General features: G+C 39.6%; 1 protein-coding gene across 9 annotated transcripts in view; it reads right to left on the bottom strand.

Moving 5' to 3' along the window:
• The window catches only part of LOC134213217 (endothelial lipase), a 37,696-nt gene that overhangs the window by 1,476 nt on the left and 19,808 nt on the right, over positions 1–16,412 (bottom strand). For 4 of the 9 annotated variants that reach the window (XM_062691963.1, XM_062691964.1, XM_062691965.1 and 1 more), the window contains exons 2-3: positions 14,969–15,165; positions 73–139 (exon numbers count right to left, since the gene is read on the bottom strand). In XM_062691963.1, coding sequence (XP_062547947.1) covers positions 73–139; positions 14,969–14,990 — 89 coding nt within the window. In that variant the 5' untranslated portion in view covers positions 14,991–15,165. Of the gene's footprint in view, positions 1–72; positions 140–14,968; positions 15,537–16,412 lie in introns of those variants that run through there. The other 5 variants (XM_062691961.1, XM_062691967.1, XM_062691968.1 and 2 more) reach the window with 2 other exon arrangements.

Genomic DNA, 16,412 nt, shown 5'->3' with positions numbered 1-16,412 from the left:
CAAGCAAACGAGCGTAATCGTAAATTCGTAACTCGCAAAAATGTTTATTTTCACGAAATTTCACCACCTTACCCGTAGAAAAACATAAACTTCGCCGTGTCCAGTTTCGCTTTGATTGGCTTCATGCCGACCCACAATCCTGTGTTTGAAGAAATGATAAATAATAAGATATGAAATGTTAGCGGTTGTATATCTTATGTATAACACAGAGAGCAGTTTCAATATTTATTTAAGCTTTGCATGACTTTTCAAAAGCAATTGAGCAAATTAAGAATCATTGACGATCATGGAACACATATTCATGTAATCATCGTAGAGCCCAACCTAAACGAGGTATGAATTAATCACGACTTTTATTCTGTCAATCCACCTCTGGATTGGCTATTTTAGCATGGTCTGCATAGCAGCTCCAGTTCCAGTTTTTATTTTACACTAGCCAAATAGTTACAGACTGTAGTAATCTTAACCCTATCTCGCCCACGAATTTTTTCAAAGATCTCAATTGGAAGGAATCATCTTTAAGAAAAATGGTGGAACAAAAGTGATTTGGCATAGCTAAAATGATTGAAAACGAAAAAAAAGTCTTCTTTTGTAAATCAATAGTTAACTGATTGTTTTCAATATTCACTATTTGTACTCAAAATTGATTATATGTGCAGTCTAATGAAACCATAAAGATGTGCGAAATATGATTTTTTATTGTTGACACAATTCGCTAGAAGGTGCACAATTTGATGGTGCTCTACATAGACACTATGGGTGGAAGAGGGTTAATGACATGCATGTAACAAATTTTCTGGTGGCTCTGAATACAATAATAACTTGATCGATAAAATATAATATGGCAGTATTTTGGGATTATGCAAGTAAACCCCTAAACATGGAAAAAAGATTCGACATTCCATTCACGGTTGGACATTTCAACCTGTGTGCTCAAACTGTCTTGATTAAATTTTATTTAATTTTGATAAATTTTGCATTCACCAAGCAAAACAAAAAATATGCTAAAATATGAGTTTTCTGACATAATCAATTTGCCTTCCATCTCTTTATGATCACATAATCAGCTAACATATTTCCGTCAACGAAATTTCTATTCCGGTACACGCGTCGAATGACCTTGCAGACTTGTTCACAGATCCGTTCTATGCATGGAAAGCGCCAGTACGTACAGGTCGATTAACACTTGACACCAATCTCCGTAGGGCATAGACTCTAGTGAATAGGGGCCTATGTTCGAGTATAATCAACTCTCAGGTTACTTCCCTCTTGCTTTGCATCGCAGCATGAGTCCAATTAAATATTCCATACAGTCGCCGCCACTTGCCAACGGCAGCGATGATGATTCAATACGTTGAGCATCCAGCCAAGAGAGATAGATAAGTGCGGGATTTGGAAGGTTTAGCCGCGCGACGTACTCAGAGTACCGCTATCTGTCGTAGGCGAAAGACGCGATCAGCTGTCACAACACAGTGACGGCTAAAAGATTATGAAGCAAGAAGAATATACCTACATCAAAAAGTGTTATCTATTGACCAATAAGACATAATGAATGTCATGTACACAAACATTTTTTTATAGATAAGATATGACAGGATTAATTACGCTAAGGTTCATATAAAGGCACAATACTGCTTTTCAAAGTGCAACAAATTAGATTGATAACAAATATACCTAGTTCGTAGATTGCCTTGACAATGACCTACACGCTAAGCCAGATCTATATACCCAAATTAAACATGCTGTTACACCCGAGAATTATTTACAATTTGTATGGTAAGAAAATTATTTTGAGCTTTTAGTGGAATGTCTTTACTTGTCACAAGACGAATTCCACCACTTGATTGTGCCTTAGACAGATACGTATTTCGACCTCAACGAGGTCGAGACACTAAAGATGGCCTTACTGTCAAAGGTACAAGTGGTGGAATTAAATGGAGTACGAACTCGTCTTATGACAAGTACAATTTGTATGTTTTATGAGGGGCCTTCCTTAGCCGTGCGGTAAGATGCGCGGCTACAAAGTAAGACCATACTGAAGGAGGCTGGGTTCGATTCCCGGACCGGTCTACGAAATTTTCGGGTGGGAAATTTTCTCGACTCCCCTGGGCATAAAAGTATCATCGTGTTAGCCTCATGATATATGAATGCAAAAATGGTAACTTGGCTGAGAAACCTCGCTGTTAATAACTGTAATGCCAGGGGGATGTCGGACTGGTCGATTGAAGAAAACTGAACTGAACTTTGAAACTTTTTGTCATCGTTTGAAAAAATCATGTTTGCTCAGCAAAATGCGAACTATCATGTTTGTTTATTTGGCAAAAAACAACTTGGAATTTGTTTTATACAAATGTTCTGCGCTCATTTGTTTACTTGTCTCAAACACTCGACGGTGATGATCCTCGGTGTAAGTGCTACTTGCTGTTCATCGCACAAACATACCGTCTCATTGAATATGGAAGCTGTGCATAGGTTAACATTTCCATTTTCTATTTCCCGCTCAACACATGTTGATTCCAGCAAACGAGCGTACTAGAGATGAGATTTACTGCTCACAGTGTTTGCAAAACTGGAGCTCCTTGAAGTAACATTATTCCTCGATACCGACTAGCTTTTCTACTTTTGATTCCATTCATCCCACCGTGTGATGCTGGGCAGTTTAAATTGACATGTCCGAGCTTACATGAAACAGCATCAACGTTTGCGGCAAGAGATAGCCAAATAAGCTGCAACCAATCACAACAGTGATCAAACAGGAAGAAGCCCTGTAATCGATTTTATTGCATTTTGCAGCATCAGTCGGTCTCGGTTGGTGCATTTGTTGGCTATCCATAGGCTGACAAGTTGTCGTTGGAAGCTAGCGTAGCTAGAAGTATTAACAACGTGCAACATGTGCAGATTGAAACTAACTGTGAAAGATTAATGAACTATCTAACAGCGTTTCCTTGTCGATGATTTACAGCAAATGCGGAAATTAACCTTTACGGTTCAGATGAAACGGAAATCCAACATGATCAGTCAACACCGTCAACACATTAGAAGCGATATCTCACAGATGTTCGTCTTTAAAAACTTTGGTTTATTTAAATAGTGGTGATTCTTTATAATTAACCAAGACAATAACCCTTATGGTTTGGTGCTCTGCATTCGTTGTTTCATTTAGGGGAGGAAAAGATTAAATCTCAAATAAATTATATCTGATATGCAAACAATGGATTTTTTCTCTTCGTATGCAACTTTTTGCATTGCATTAACATATGTAGCTCGTGGTCTCCACAAGTCAATGCAACAATGTTTTCACGGACCAATTTGATTGAGCATCAGATTACGAACGTGTCACAGTTCAAATAGTTAAAAGTAAAATGGATTTCCTTGGAAGTCATTTTAAAGATGACATATTCTATCTGTCGGATACGGAAGAATCCAGGTGCTTGAAATGTTTCAGAAATCAAATATGATTCCAAATAGTGTAAAACTGCGGGCAAGATTTATCAAACTGGTTAAATTTGCACAACGTACTGACGAGTTGATAAGATAGTAAAAAAGTAGTATTTCTACAAGTAGTATTAGTAGTAGCTGCTACAAGATGGTAGACTGGCCCAAGACTACGTGCAGTAAGTGCCACACCAGTGAGTGTTGAAAAATGTCATCTGCATGTTATTTGACTAGGGTAGATGTACCAGTCGTGGTCGTGGAAGTCGTGGTCATAGGACCAGTTGTCACCCTAGTGCATTATACACCAAGTGCCACAGCATATCACCACAGAACACTTACTGATCATTGAACCATATTCATATGACATGACATCACCTTCCATTTCCTACAAAACATATGGTTTTCGTACGGCCAAGTGGCCGAAGAATATGCAATTAATTATAATTGTTATTTTTTTTCACGCTGGGCGTTGAAGTCAGCGTTTTGTACTAAAACGCAACGCCAATGAACGTGACGCCAATGAACGTTCACGACCACAATGCAACGTTCGCGTTGTGCGTTTATTTAACAACAATAATGGATTTTAAAATGCATGATTTATTGCTCATCAGATATTTTTAAATAAAGTGAGAAAATTATTAACGAACTTAGTATTCAGAAAGAATATAAAATCGGCTATAACAATTATTATAAAAATCCTGCATTCTTCCATAAGTTTTAGAAAACTAGAATCATACATCTGAATTTCTAAACAAATCCTCTCTGAAATAATATTTATTATAAAATAGGAAGAAAAAACAATATCCAAGCTTTCTCCAGGAATTCCTTCGACAATAGCTCTAGGCATTCTATCAGGAATTCTATCAGGGATTCTTTAGGAATGCCTCCAGCAACTACTTCGTCAATGTCTTCAGGAATTCAACCATCAATTACGCCGGGAATCGATCCGAAAATTCCACCATTATTTAGTTGTATTGAACATTCATATATTATGGATCATGGATACCCTAATAAGTTTTTGGGAATCTTTTAAATTTCAACCGACTATTTCTGAATATGATTGGATCGTAAAGCGCGCATGTTTAAGGGAATTAATTTCAATATCCCTTCAATCTTATCACCCCCTCTGGCTACCCCCTTGTTTCTGCCAATATATAGACATCACAGGAAATGTATTTCTATCAGTTGTTATGGATCTGTCAGCCACTATTCAGTGGCGTCTAGTAAACTCACTTTTTACCTGTTCAACGACACAAAAATTGAAAATTTGGATATTTTGACATCCCGAATAGGAAACAAAATAATCAGAATCCACTAAACTTATTGAAATCTATTTATTCCATGCATTTACGCGTCGAAATTTCTCAAATTTGAATTTGTTGAACAGGTAGATTGAGGTTAAGGAATCGCCACTGCCACTATTACTGGTATTAGTGACTCTAGTGCGTGCTGTCGCCTTTGGTATGAGAGCGTAAATGGAACATTTCCTGCAGCGATCCAACGACAATATCGCGACGACTATTTGTCGGCCCAACAAAAGCGTCTGACCCGTAGCGGGCAGCTGAACAAGAAATGCGATGTCTCGTCAGCTATTCCTAAAGTGGCAGCCCCATCACTTGACTAGGTATCGAAGCCCTGGTAAGGCGACATAACGAAAAACCATCATCTTCTTCTTCTTATTCTTATTGGCATTACATCCCCACTAGGGCAGTTCAAATTTCAAAAATGTTCGAAAATTCCAACTCCCATATGTCTATTAGCATCATTTTGATAATATAGGAGTCCTGGCAAAATTTCAGGCAATTCGGTGGCCATTTAGGGGTGGCGCGAAGTCAATTTATGTTTATATGGAAATTTGTATGGAAAAACTTAAAATTTATTCAAATCCCCCTACAACTCTTAAATCGTGATGAATTCAAATAAACATCCCCAACCTCCATTTTTGGAGTCTATTGGAGCTCAACCAGTGAATAACTCATTAATTTTGATTTATATTTTCACTGCTACGTTGAGGCTAATTACACCATTTTAGCCATTTATCTCATATTCACACTGTTAATAGAACCGTTCAATCCACTCATAATCAATGTGTTATTCGGGGGTCCCTTTTATATAGATTCCAAAAAGGGAGGTTGGGGATGTTTCTTTGAATTCATCACAATTTGACAATTGTAGGGAGACTTGAATAAATTTAAAAATTTTCCCATACAAATTTCCATATAAACATAAATTGACTTCGCGCCACCCCTAAATGGCCACCGAATTGCCTGAAATTTTGCCAGGACTCCTATATTATCAAAATGATGCTAATAGACATATGGGAGTTGGAATTTTCGAACATTTTTGAAATTTGAACTGCCCTAATCCCCACCCTGGGACAGAGCCGCCTCGCAGCTTAGTGTTCATTAAGCACTTCCACAGTTATTAAGGTGGTTATACAACAAAGCCACAAATCGGCCATCTTGGAAACCACGTGCTTTTTCTAGTGATTTTTCAAGAGCACGAATTCAGAGAACCACAACGCCCATGTGGATGAAGCATCCGTAGATCGTTTGCTTACTTATGCTGAACAATCGACTTTAATTTCAGCATTGTACGAACATTATTACGCTAGATTTGAACTTTTGATAATAGCAGTAGAAAACCGTGTGGTGAATTTGAAATTCACCACATGGCTTGATTGTATAATCACCTTAACTGCGAGGTTTCTAAGCCAGGTTACCATTTTTGCATTTGTATATCATGAGGCTAGCACGATGATACTTTTATGCCCAGGGAAGTCGAGACAATTTCCAATCCGAAAATTGCCTAGACCGGCACCGGGAATCGAACCCAGCCACCCCAGCATGGTTTTGCTTTGTAGCCGCGCGTCTTACCGCACGGCTAAGGAGGGCCCCCAAAAACCATCAATCAGCCCCATAAAATGTAATTGAAAATACAGGATGAACAATCAGCAAAGGATACGAAAATGTTGAACGGAAACTGATTGGAAACTCTGTATTTGCGGGCCCTCCTTAGCCGTGCGGTAAGACGCGCAGTTACAAAGCAAGACCATGCTGAGGGTGGCTGGGTTCGATTCCCGGTGCCGGTCTAGGCAATTTTCGGATTGGAAATTGTCTCGACTTCCCTGGGCATAAAAGTATCATCGTGTTAGCCTCATGATATACAAATGCAAAAATGGTAACCTGGCTTAGAAACCTCGCAGTTAATAACTGTAGAAATGCTTAATGAACACTAAGCTGGGAGACGGCTCTGTCACAGTGTGGGGATGTAATACCAATAAGAAGAAGAAGAAGTATTTGGAAAGTTGCCGCTCCTTGCCTGATGTGTGGCCCCAAATGGCCGGAGAGAAATGCAATGACAACAGCTCTCCGTGGCGTGGGTGCGTGTGCACGCCACGGAGATCTGGCAAGAAGAGACCGAGTCATGGCTTGCTGCTCACCGATTGACACGCTGAGGTGACACATTCCTCTTCTTCTCTCACGAAAAAGGCAAAAAATCTAGCATAGGATGCAAATGCAACGATTTTTGTTATTTGCGCGAGTTGAAGATTGATCTCTCAAGAAATATTATAGATTGCAGCAATAATCTAAACATCTTATTTCGTCTATCTAATCCAACTATCAGCCTCGTGTATTGTAACACCATCAAACTGCCCTTCAACAAATAAATGTTGAACCGTTTAGAAAATTATGTTTATCTAAAATTTCGTAGAGATATCATACTTCAATGTATTGCTTTTGTAACTAATAGTATTATTAGCCAATAACTCCAAACTAATACTCTTGTGAATGCCTGCACGGTTTTTTAACTCCCAGAATTCCGGATACCTGATCCAACGAGTAATTCCACTATGACTACTAAATCAGTGAATTCCAAAAAAAAACCTTCCAAACAAATTTGTAGCATACACCCAATATTTTTTTTACACGGTTGGTATTCTTTAATTTCCCGGTTAACCTGATTCGTCACAGTTTTTTAAATACCACCTGGATTTTCTTTGAATTTTTGTGATTTTTTCATGGAGTTAACTTATAGTTTTATCAACGCTAAAGGTCGTAATCAACTAAAACCCACCCGTGTAAAAAAGAACCGGGTGTACGATAATTTTCCATATCTATCAGTTTTCGTTAGAACTAGCTTAATTGGTAGGCTCAGTTTCATATACACTGAAGCCGCCAAGTGTATAAATTTCAGAACTAAATTTATTTTAACCAAAATCAATGCTTTCAGGACTTACTTTGGGATTTTCCTGATCATCAACCCTTTTATCGGTAGTCTATCGAGCGGAGCGCACCTTGTGGTATTCTAAGCCACAAACTATTTTCCAGCGGTCTTTCAGACGCGCCTTGTGGATTTTCAAACCACAAATAATTATCAGCGGCCTTACAGCCGCGCTTTATGATTTTCCAAACCATAAACAATTCTCCAGCGGCCTTCCAGACACGCATTATGATTTTCCAATCAACAATCCATTTCCCAGCGGTCTTCCAGACGCGCTTTATGATTTTCCTCACCACAATCCATTTACCAGTGGTCTCTCAGATGCACTTTGTGGTTTTCTAAACCACAATTGATTTTCCAGCGGTCTTCCAGACGCAATGCGTTGTGGTTTTTAAAAAACCAAATATTTCAAAATATTTTAATATATTTGCACATTAACCACTTGAATTCAACTCATCTTTTGAAATCAGCGTCAGGATCCCAAATAACTTAGTAGGATAGGATCGCCAAAATGTGTGGGTGTGGCCCAAAATGGCCGGAGCGGAATGCAATGACAGCTGCCGCTCTCCGTGGGTGCGTTTGCACGCCGCATAGATCTGACAAGAACAGACCGAGTCATGGCTTGCTTTTCATTGATTGACACGTTGAGGTGTTAATTTATAATTTATAATTTTAATTTATGGTAACTTACTTAAACTACTACAGCAACGGCGAAAAAGCGGAGCATCGACTTGGTTCCGTAGTGCTTGGTAAGCAGCAGCATCGAATCATTAGATGAAGGCCGGTAAGAAATCGCATCTGCGTATTGAGAATTAATGGCAAATTCTTCAACTACAGCTTGATCAATGCATACGCACCATCCAACGACAAACCCGGTGATATGAAGAACGAGTTCTATGAGCGTCTAGACAAGACCTACGGAGTCACGAGATTAACCGAGTTAGAGCCGAAAATCTCGTAAATAAAGATAATTCAATTCAATTCAAGACCTACGGAGAATTCCCAAAACACGACGTGTAATTCATCATTATTGACGCAAACACACAGGTCGGAAGAAAAACGTTCATTCGTCCAGTCATTGGGAAGGAGAGCCTTTACGCAACTATCAATTACAACGGTCTAAGGCTAGTTAATTTGGCCGCAGTCAGAGGGATGGCTACCTGTAGCACCTATTTTGCACGAAAGAATATTCGAAAGCACACCTGGAGACACCCAAATGGCGATACGTGTTCTCAAATCGATCATATTTTAGTATACGGTCGGCATTTCTCAGATGTCATAGATAAGGTCTTTCCAAGGCCCAAATATCGACTCTGACCATTGTAAGATTCGCGCAAGGCTGTCCAGCATCACCGATCCTAGGCGTGAAGAAACAGCGACTATTATGCGAGGGCGTTACGGAGCAATTCGCCCAAAAGCTCGACGAAGGAATCGAAGGACACCCAACTGGAGAAAATTTGAACGCATTTTGGCAACAAGTCCACAAGACGGTCAATTCTACAGCCACAGGATACTTGGTACCACACAAGGAAACCCACGGAAAGGCCGGCTTGATGTGGAGTACCAAAGAGCGACCGAAAGAAAAAAAAATCAGGTCAGAAGCCGCATGCTAGTGGCGGCTACACGCCAAAATAGAGAACGATATAAATAACTAAGGTGGGGCCTTCCTTAGCCGTGCGGTAAGATGCGCGGCTATAAAGCAAGACCATGCTGAGGGTGGCTGGGCTCGAATCTCGGTGCCGGTATAAGCTATTTTCAGATTGGAAATTGCTCGATTTCCCTGGCAACAAAAGTATCATCGTGTTAGCCGAGGCGGGTCTGTCCCAGTGTGGGGATGTAATGCCAATAAGAAGAAGAAGAAGATAAATAACTAAGGGCAGCTGAGGAAAAAACTTCACCGGCGTGAGAAACGAGGGTACGACGAAAAAGTACTCTCGGAGGCAGAGCGAAGCTTTGCCAGAAACGTTGCACGCAAGTTCTACAAAACGATCAACAACATGCGCAAGAAAAGCGTACCGGCACCAGTCCGGAAATCTGTTGACCGACCAAGCGGGGGTAGCTGCTAGGTGGAAGGAGCAATTTGAGTTATTGTTGAAAGGGCAATCGGACAGAGAGGGCACAAACAGAATCAGGATTGAGGATAATGGACAAGCAGCGGAGCCACCAACGCTAGACGAAGTGAGAAAAGCTGATCGAGAGCAAAAAAAGCAAAAATATTATCTCTATTTATCGTTCATGTTTCTCTCGGCTTCAATCACACGCACGTGTGAACGCTCTCGAGTGTGAATCAATACACTTCTCTTTACTTGTAAAATCTCTACACATTTTAAGACGAAGTGTGAGAAATGACCAACCCTACTCATAAGTGGGGTTAGAGAAAATTTCGTTTCTTTTACCTTTCAAAAGAAATAAATTCACTCATAGCATAGCATACCATAGTTACGGTGTACTTCGTAGATTGGACATTGATACTCATGTTTTTCTTTTGAAATCCTTATTCAGATTGCTATCAGAAATCAAGGTGGCTGTGGTCCTTGTTATAAATCTAGGATAAAAATCACAAAAGCATGAGGATTACTACTCCTTACCACGCTCATCTTCACCGTAACTTGGGAGGGGAAGGAAGTCTTGGTGTAGTACTTACTTAACGAGAGGCTTCCAACTCAGCGACACCCTCATATATACAACGGAATTGGATATTGGGGAAGGTATTCGTTGGGTCAAGATTTGCCTGTAGCTGACAATGTGACCGTGATAGATCTTACACCGTGACTTACCACGCAAACGTGTCTACCCAGCGTTACGGGGGAATTGAAAAGAAATGAATTCACCCATCTATAAGAACTGAATGAGTATCATATTTCCTCATAGTAAATTGTGCCGTCTAGCTGCAAATCACTGGTTTTGGATGTTTTTGCATATTACATTTTTCCATATAAACTTCCAACGAGTTTAGCACCGCCCAAACGTTGACCGAATTGGTTGAAATTTTATCCAGAGCATCAATGCTTCAAATAGAACGGAATAAGAGGGCCGGCTCATCAAAAAATTTGAAAAAGTGTTTTTTGAGCCACCTTACTAGACACTAATAAGATAACCGCTTATAAGACACTTTTAAACACCACAAAGTTTTTTTTGTTGGGGCGTAGGACCACTGCGTCCATTGAGTTGAACTTTTGTGGAACTATTTGCTATTAACTACGCATCTTGTAGGTTGATCACCATTTCTCAAGTAAACAACCTAAGACGCGTCTGTTCCCAGTCCGGCAAAATTGAATTAATAAAACTCACTACCTTTCCAGGATTTGCGTTCCAAATTTCACCTGGTTGCATAAAGCCACTATTTAGAAATTTGGATCTACATTTGTACAATGCATAACAACTGCAAAGCAGATGTTCCGAGGTTTCACTTTCCATGTTACAGAAACGACAGATATCATACTCGGGCAGTATCCGGTTATTAGGCCAGTTAAGGTACAAAGAGCCCTCTTATTGAGCTCCAAAAGCTTGTTGGTTATTGAAACATTTGGAATTATAAATCTCTTTGATTGAGCACACTTTTTGGCGACCATCCAGTTGGTCATCAACCTTTGTGCTTCCCAGGATTTCAATTCCATTTTCACGGTACAGTATGATATACCACAGAAAGGTTCTGGGCCAATGAACTGTATGTTTGAACCTTGTTTCGCAAGCTCGTCTGCCTTTTCATTACCTTCAATGCCACAGTGTCCCGGAACCCAGTATAGGTTTTCCGAAATTCTCTTGGCACACCTTTCGCAATGAAAGAATGCATTCCCAGACCAGTTTTGACGTACATTTAAAGCTAATCAATGCTTTGAGTGCCGCTTGACTATCAGACAAAATACAAATATTTGCATATCTATAATTCCTCTTAAGACAGACATTAACACATTTCATTATAGCAAAAATCTCCGCTTGAAACACTGTTGGATAGTTTCTCATTGCAACTGAGATCTCTACCCCAGGGCCGAAGATTCCTGCTCCCGTTTTTGTTCCAATTTTTGAACCATCTGTAAAGAATTTTATGGAACCGTCACGAACAGTGGGACCTCCGACTTCCCAATCCATACGTGATGGCTCACATATATTATAAGGCATGTCATAGTTCTCCACAGGTTTCATCCAGTCTCCATTCATATTCATTACTGGCCCATATTGGAAATTTTGTGAAATACTCAAGTGGCCAACTAAATCTCCAGGCTTGAATAATTTCAATCGTTTGAGTTGCATATTCTTTTCCGCTTCTAACAGCACGAATTCATGCAATGGTAGCAGATTTAGAATTGCATCTAACGATTTTGAAGGAGTGCTACGCATCGCTCCCGTTATAGCAATGGACACTAACCTTTGCAGTTTTGTCAGCTTCTTCTGTGCAGTAGCCTCTTTTGTTTTTGGCCACCATACAAGAGCAGCATATGTCAGTTTTGGACGAATAATGGCAGTGTAGATCCAATGAATCATTTTTGGTCTTAAACCCCATTTTCTTCCAAATGTTTTAGAGCATATCCAGAACGCACTGGTTGCCTTATCGATCGCATACTCAATTTGAGCATTCCAGTTCATTTTGGAATCCAGAATGACTCCCAGGTATTTGACCTGTACACTAAGTTGAATTTCTAGTCCTCCTAGCCTCAAAGCTTTTAGACTAAATTTCCTTCTCCTAGTGAATGGTACAATCACAATTTTAGATGGATTAATGCTAAGGCCCTCCTGAATACACCATAAATGCGTAAATTTTAGGGCCCATTGCATTCTCTCTGAAATGATATTGTCAAATCGCCCCCTCACTATGATGACTATATCATCGGCAAAGCCTACAACCTCGAAACCTTTTCTTCTAAGCTTCTTAAAAGATCGTCTACCATTAAGGACCACATTAGTGGTGAGAGGACTCCTCCTTGAGGACAACCTTTCGTTGCTCATACTGTAATAGACGAACTTCCCAGCTCTGAAGAGATTTCCCTTTTTGCAAGCATGGTGTGAATCCATTTTGATAATGTTCGTGTGAAAGTTTCTTTTCTTAATTAACGAATAAGAAGCGTTATCGAAAGCTCCTTCGATATCTATGAATGAACAAAGCGCTATTTCCTTTGCCGATAGAGCTTTTTCCACCTTAGATACCACTGTATGATGTGCCGAAATTGTCAACTTACCGGAGTGGTAGGCAAACTGGAACTTAGACAGTGGATGTTTGATCATGTAATTTGAGTTGATATAATCACTCAAAACTTTTTCCATAGTTTTCAACAGAACAACCACAACGTTTAGAAATGCTTATATGTTGTCCCTTTTTTTCCTGTTCGGGTGTGCCACTGCGACCAGAAGAATTCGAGTCTTTCAACTGTCTGCAAGGTAACATTAATTATGTTTTATTTCTGAGACTGCTGTTGGTAGCGAGGACTAAATACGATAAATCCTTAATTACCACAACTTATTGCCCTAGCTAAAAAAAATTGATTAAGTTAGGGCTCTGTTTGGTAGATCTTACACCGTAACACACTACGTCAAAGTGATCTACCGTGTTACGGGAAATGTTGTCCCTTAGATTCAGGCAGAAAGATTACAATATTTAGATGTTATTTTCAACACAAAATTCAATTATTGATAATTCGATGATCAACACTAGGGTAGTTGATCTGATAGTCGGGTGTGTTCCTATAGTTTCGGTAGTGTAGTTTCTGTCGAATATACGCAATAAACGCAGCAACCCACATTATATAACTATTTGTTGACCTGTCATTACGTGAAAGAGACGAAACAGTTTGGGATTTCTCAAATAATCGGTAAAGTATAATTGAAATACTATAATTTCTTCTCTGCTTTGTACCTATAGTTGCGGTAGTGTTCCTATAGTTACGAGTCCCGTATGAAAACAATGGGATTCACAACTATAGCAACACGAATTAGAAACATCGCAACTATTGGAACATTGCGCCAATAATTGGAGGATTCATTTTAGGTGATAATGACGGGAGCTGCTGCTATTGCAATACTTTTTAATCAAAATACAAGTTCAGATCTTTCGAATGCACCATTGAGGTAAGCGAAATAATGTATAGTTTTTATGAAAGCGAACAAATAGTGGTGGAACGTGCTTAGTTCCTCCACTATTGGGTCTTTTACCCTATCTGAATATGAGATAATTCCCTCAAAATCTTTTGTTAGTTTACAAAAAAAAAGATTTTCATAGTATTATACAAAAATTGCGCAAAATGTTATAAGCTATACCTCCGCAAAGCACAAACACAAAAATCGAAACAAACGTAAACAAATTCATTGCTCACAACCGGTTTCACCGACTTTTCGAAAAAAAATATATGTCTTTTAGGTTAGATAGATAGTGACTCAATAAGTATCAAATGTTTACATATTCAAATTTTGCCCCTTTTTAAAATATGCATTATCTGAGTACCTATGCAGCAATTCACATGCGGAAAATTTCCATAAATCAAATGTGATATGCATTCAGTACCGTAAAATGGGTCATAATTGATCATTTGTGTAGCATTGCTTATAGTTTACAATTCACATGAATGCATACATTTTTATATAAAAAACAAGCACTATGCCAGACACTATTGTCCTACACTACTCTACTACTATATCACTTCAATAAGCAATGCTGATATTTTTTCTTGCATAGTTTTGCATGACTAGAATTGAAAACCTATTATAGGTGAATTTTGTAAGGCATTGAATATAATCAGTTTTTTCAACAAAGTTTTTTGGCGGATAACAACGGATTTATTACTCATAATAAGTAGCTTAGGCCTGTATTCATAATATTGTTTGTACCATTTCCACAGTTGTTCATAAAAGTTTCCCATGTCTGTCATTACATTAACTCATATTTAGTGTGGCAAACACAGCGGAGACGTTATGAACAGTGTTGTCGTGGATGATTCCTACCTAGCTGAAAACATCGTTGACCGGACCAAGAATCTAACTCGCCATCTCCATATTGGCAGTTTTACGTTTTGCTTGTTTCTAGATCATCATTTCTTATTTAAAACGTATTTACAGTTTCAGCTGTAATCATTTGGTTCAGTACTAATTTAACATTGATGCATGCCGCATTTTCAAAAAAAGTGTTCTATTTAACAAAAGAAATATTTAGCCTAAACATGATCAACTTTACTACGAATTACGGTGTTTGGAACTTTCCCACGCTATTTGCATTATTATCATTATCAATGCACGCAACTGCAATTTCCAGCACAATAAATTTCATATCTTACAACTAATTACCACTGCACTATGCACGTTGCGACTTGCGTCAATAGCTTACGTGGATTCTTCATCTTTTTCATCTTTGTTGTTGAAGGCTGCCTCTTCCGTCACTTGTTGCTCAATTCAATCATGAATCACAGAGTAACCGATCACTATCATTACCGCCCCCAGGTAAGATGTCTATCACCTCCCGAGCTTCTGCTTCGACGACACTACGAGTCAGGAACGGTCAACCAGCGCACGATCACAACAAAGCTACCGAACGGATCAACGTTTGAATTAAAACTACAACTCCGCACAAACTGGCTGCTCTCACTGCTGTCTACCCTTCCCACTGACACGCGATTTGATGTCCAGCGAGTCGAACCCAGTCGATTGGATTTTTTTCGCGTCGTTTCTCGAACGGTTGCTACTGACTAATGCTGCCCCAACTTGAACCTTTACCACCTTCGATGAACCGGAATGGTTCCGAAGCGTTTTGCAATATCAAATCGTTCGCTCCCGTCCACCAACCAGCGCTGCAGCACCTACACCAGTGGTAATTATTAATGTCTAATGCACTGCTAACTGCTTCGCGAATTCGATTCCAACTAGGCCAAAGCGGTAAAATTCGAATCAACTGATGCATCTACGCGCCCACCAGTGACTGACAGTAGTCTCAGTGCCCGCGACACAACGTTAACCAGATGGACGATAGTGCGCAGAGCATAGATCGACCTTGCAGAAGCAGAAAATGGCTATTAGAATGCAATCCATAGACACCAAACCAAGAATGTAGTTTACCCATGTGATTACACGACAACTTCAAATGTTATCGGAAAAAAGCAGTTTGGCGTGTCGTTTTTGGCCACAGAACAACGGAACCGGTCCGGTACACCGCCATAGTTACAGCCATGCCACCACGGATGGGTTGTTGAAAAACCACAGGTGGAACGCGACTTGGCGGTTAGAAAATCAGTTAGCACCGTGCTGGCCGATGGCATGATGCACGATTAGTGTTCATTGAGAGTGAAAATAAATTTGCTCAACGTACGCTATCAGACGGATTTTCCTGTGTGTTCTCTGATGCGGAACAATAGACGAAGCAGTAGGTTTCTTCTTCCATTCTACCCATGACCATGGGCAAAACTAAAACATTGGGGTCAAGATAACTTATTTGAATTGCATGTTCTTGACATTGAGGTACTTTCAATATGAGCAGGTTGTTATCATGAACGTGGAACTCAGCCATGCGTTTCCTTTATAGCAGGAAGTATAATGCGATCGGCAGATGGTTTGATATGCATGAAAATAGTAGGTTCTTGAATAATTTCGCATCTAAATTGGCACAAATGTAAATCGGTGCATCAAAATATCGCGGGAAAAATGCAACTTGTTCGATGAAGAGGGTATGAATTGTGGTTTCACAGTGATTTGGATAATGTCATCACTAGCACTGCAAATGTTAAACAAAACCTAACCGCGCTATAAAATCATCCCCAGTGAATTGGATAGCAGCACCA

This window comes from Armigeres subalbatus, chromosome 2, assembly GCF_024139115.2.
Source record: "Armigeres subalbatus isolate Guangzhou_Male chromosome 2, GZ_Asu_2, whole genome shotgun sequence".
NCBI lineage: Eukaryota > Metazoa > Arthropoda > Insecta > Diptera > Culicidae > Armigeres > Armigeres subalbatus.
The sequence above is the reverse complement of the archived record's forward strand: the minus strand, read 5'-3'. Positions and strand labels throughout refer to the sequence as shown.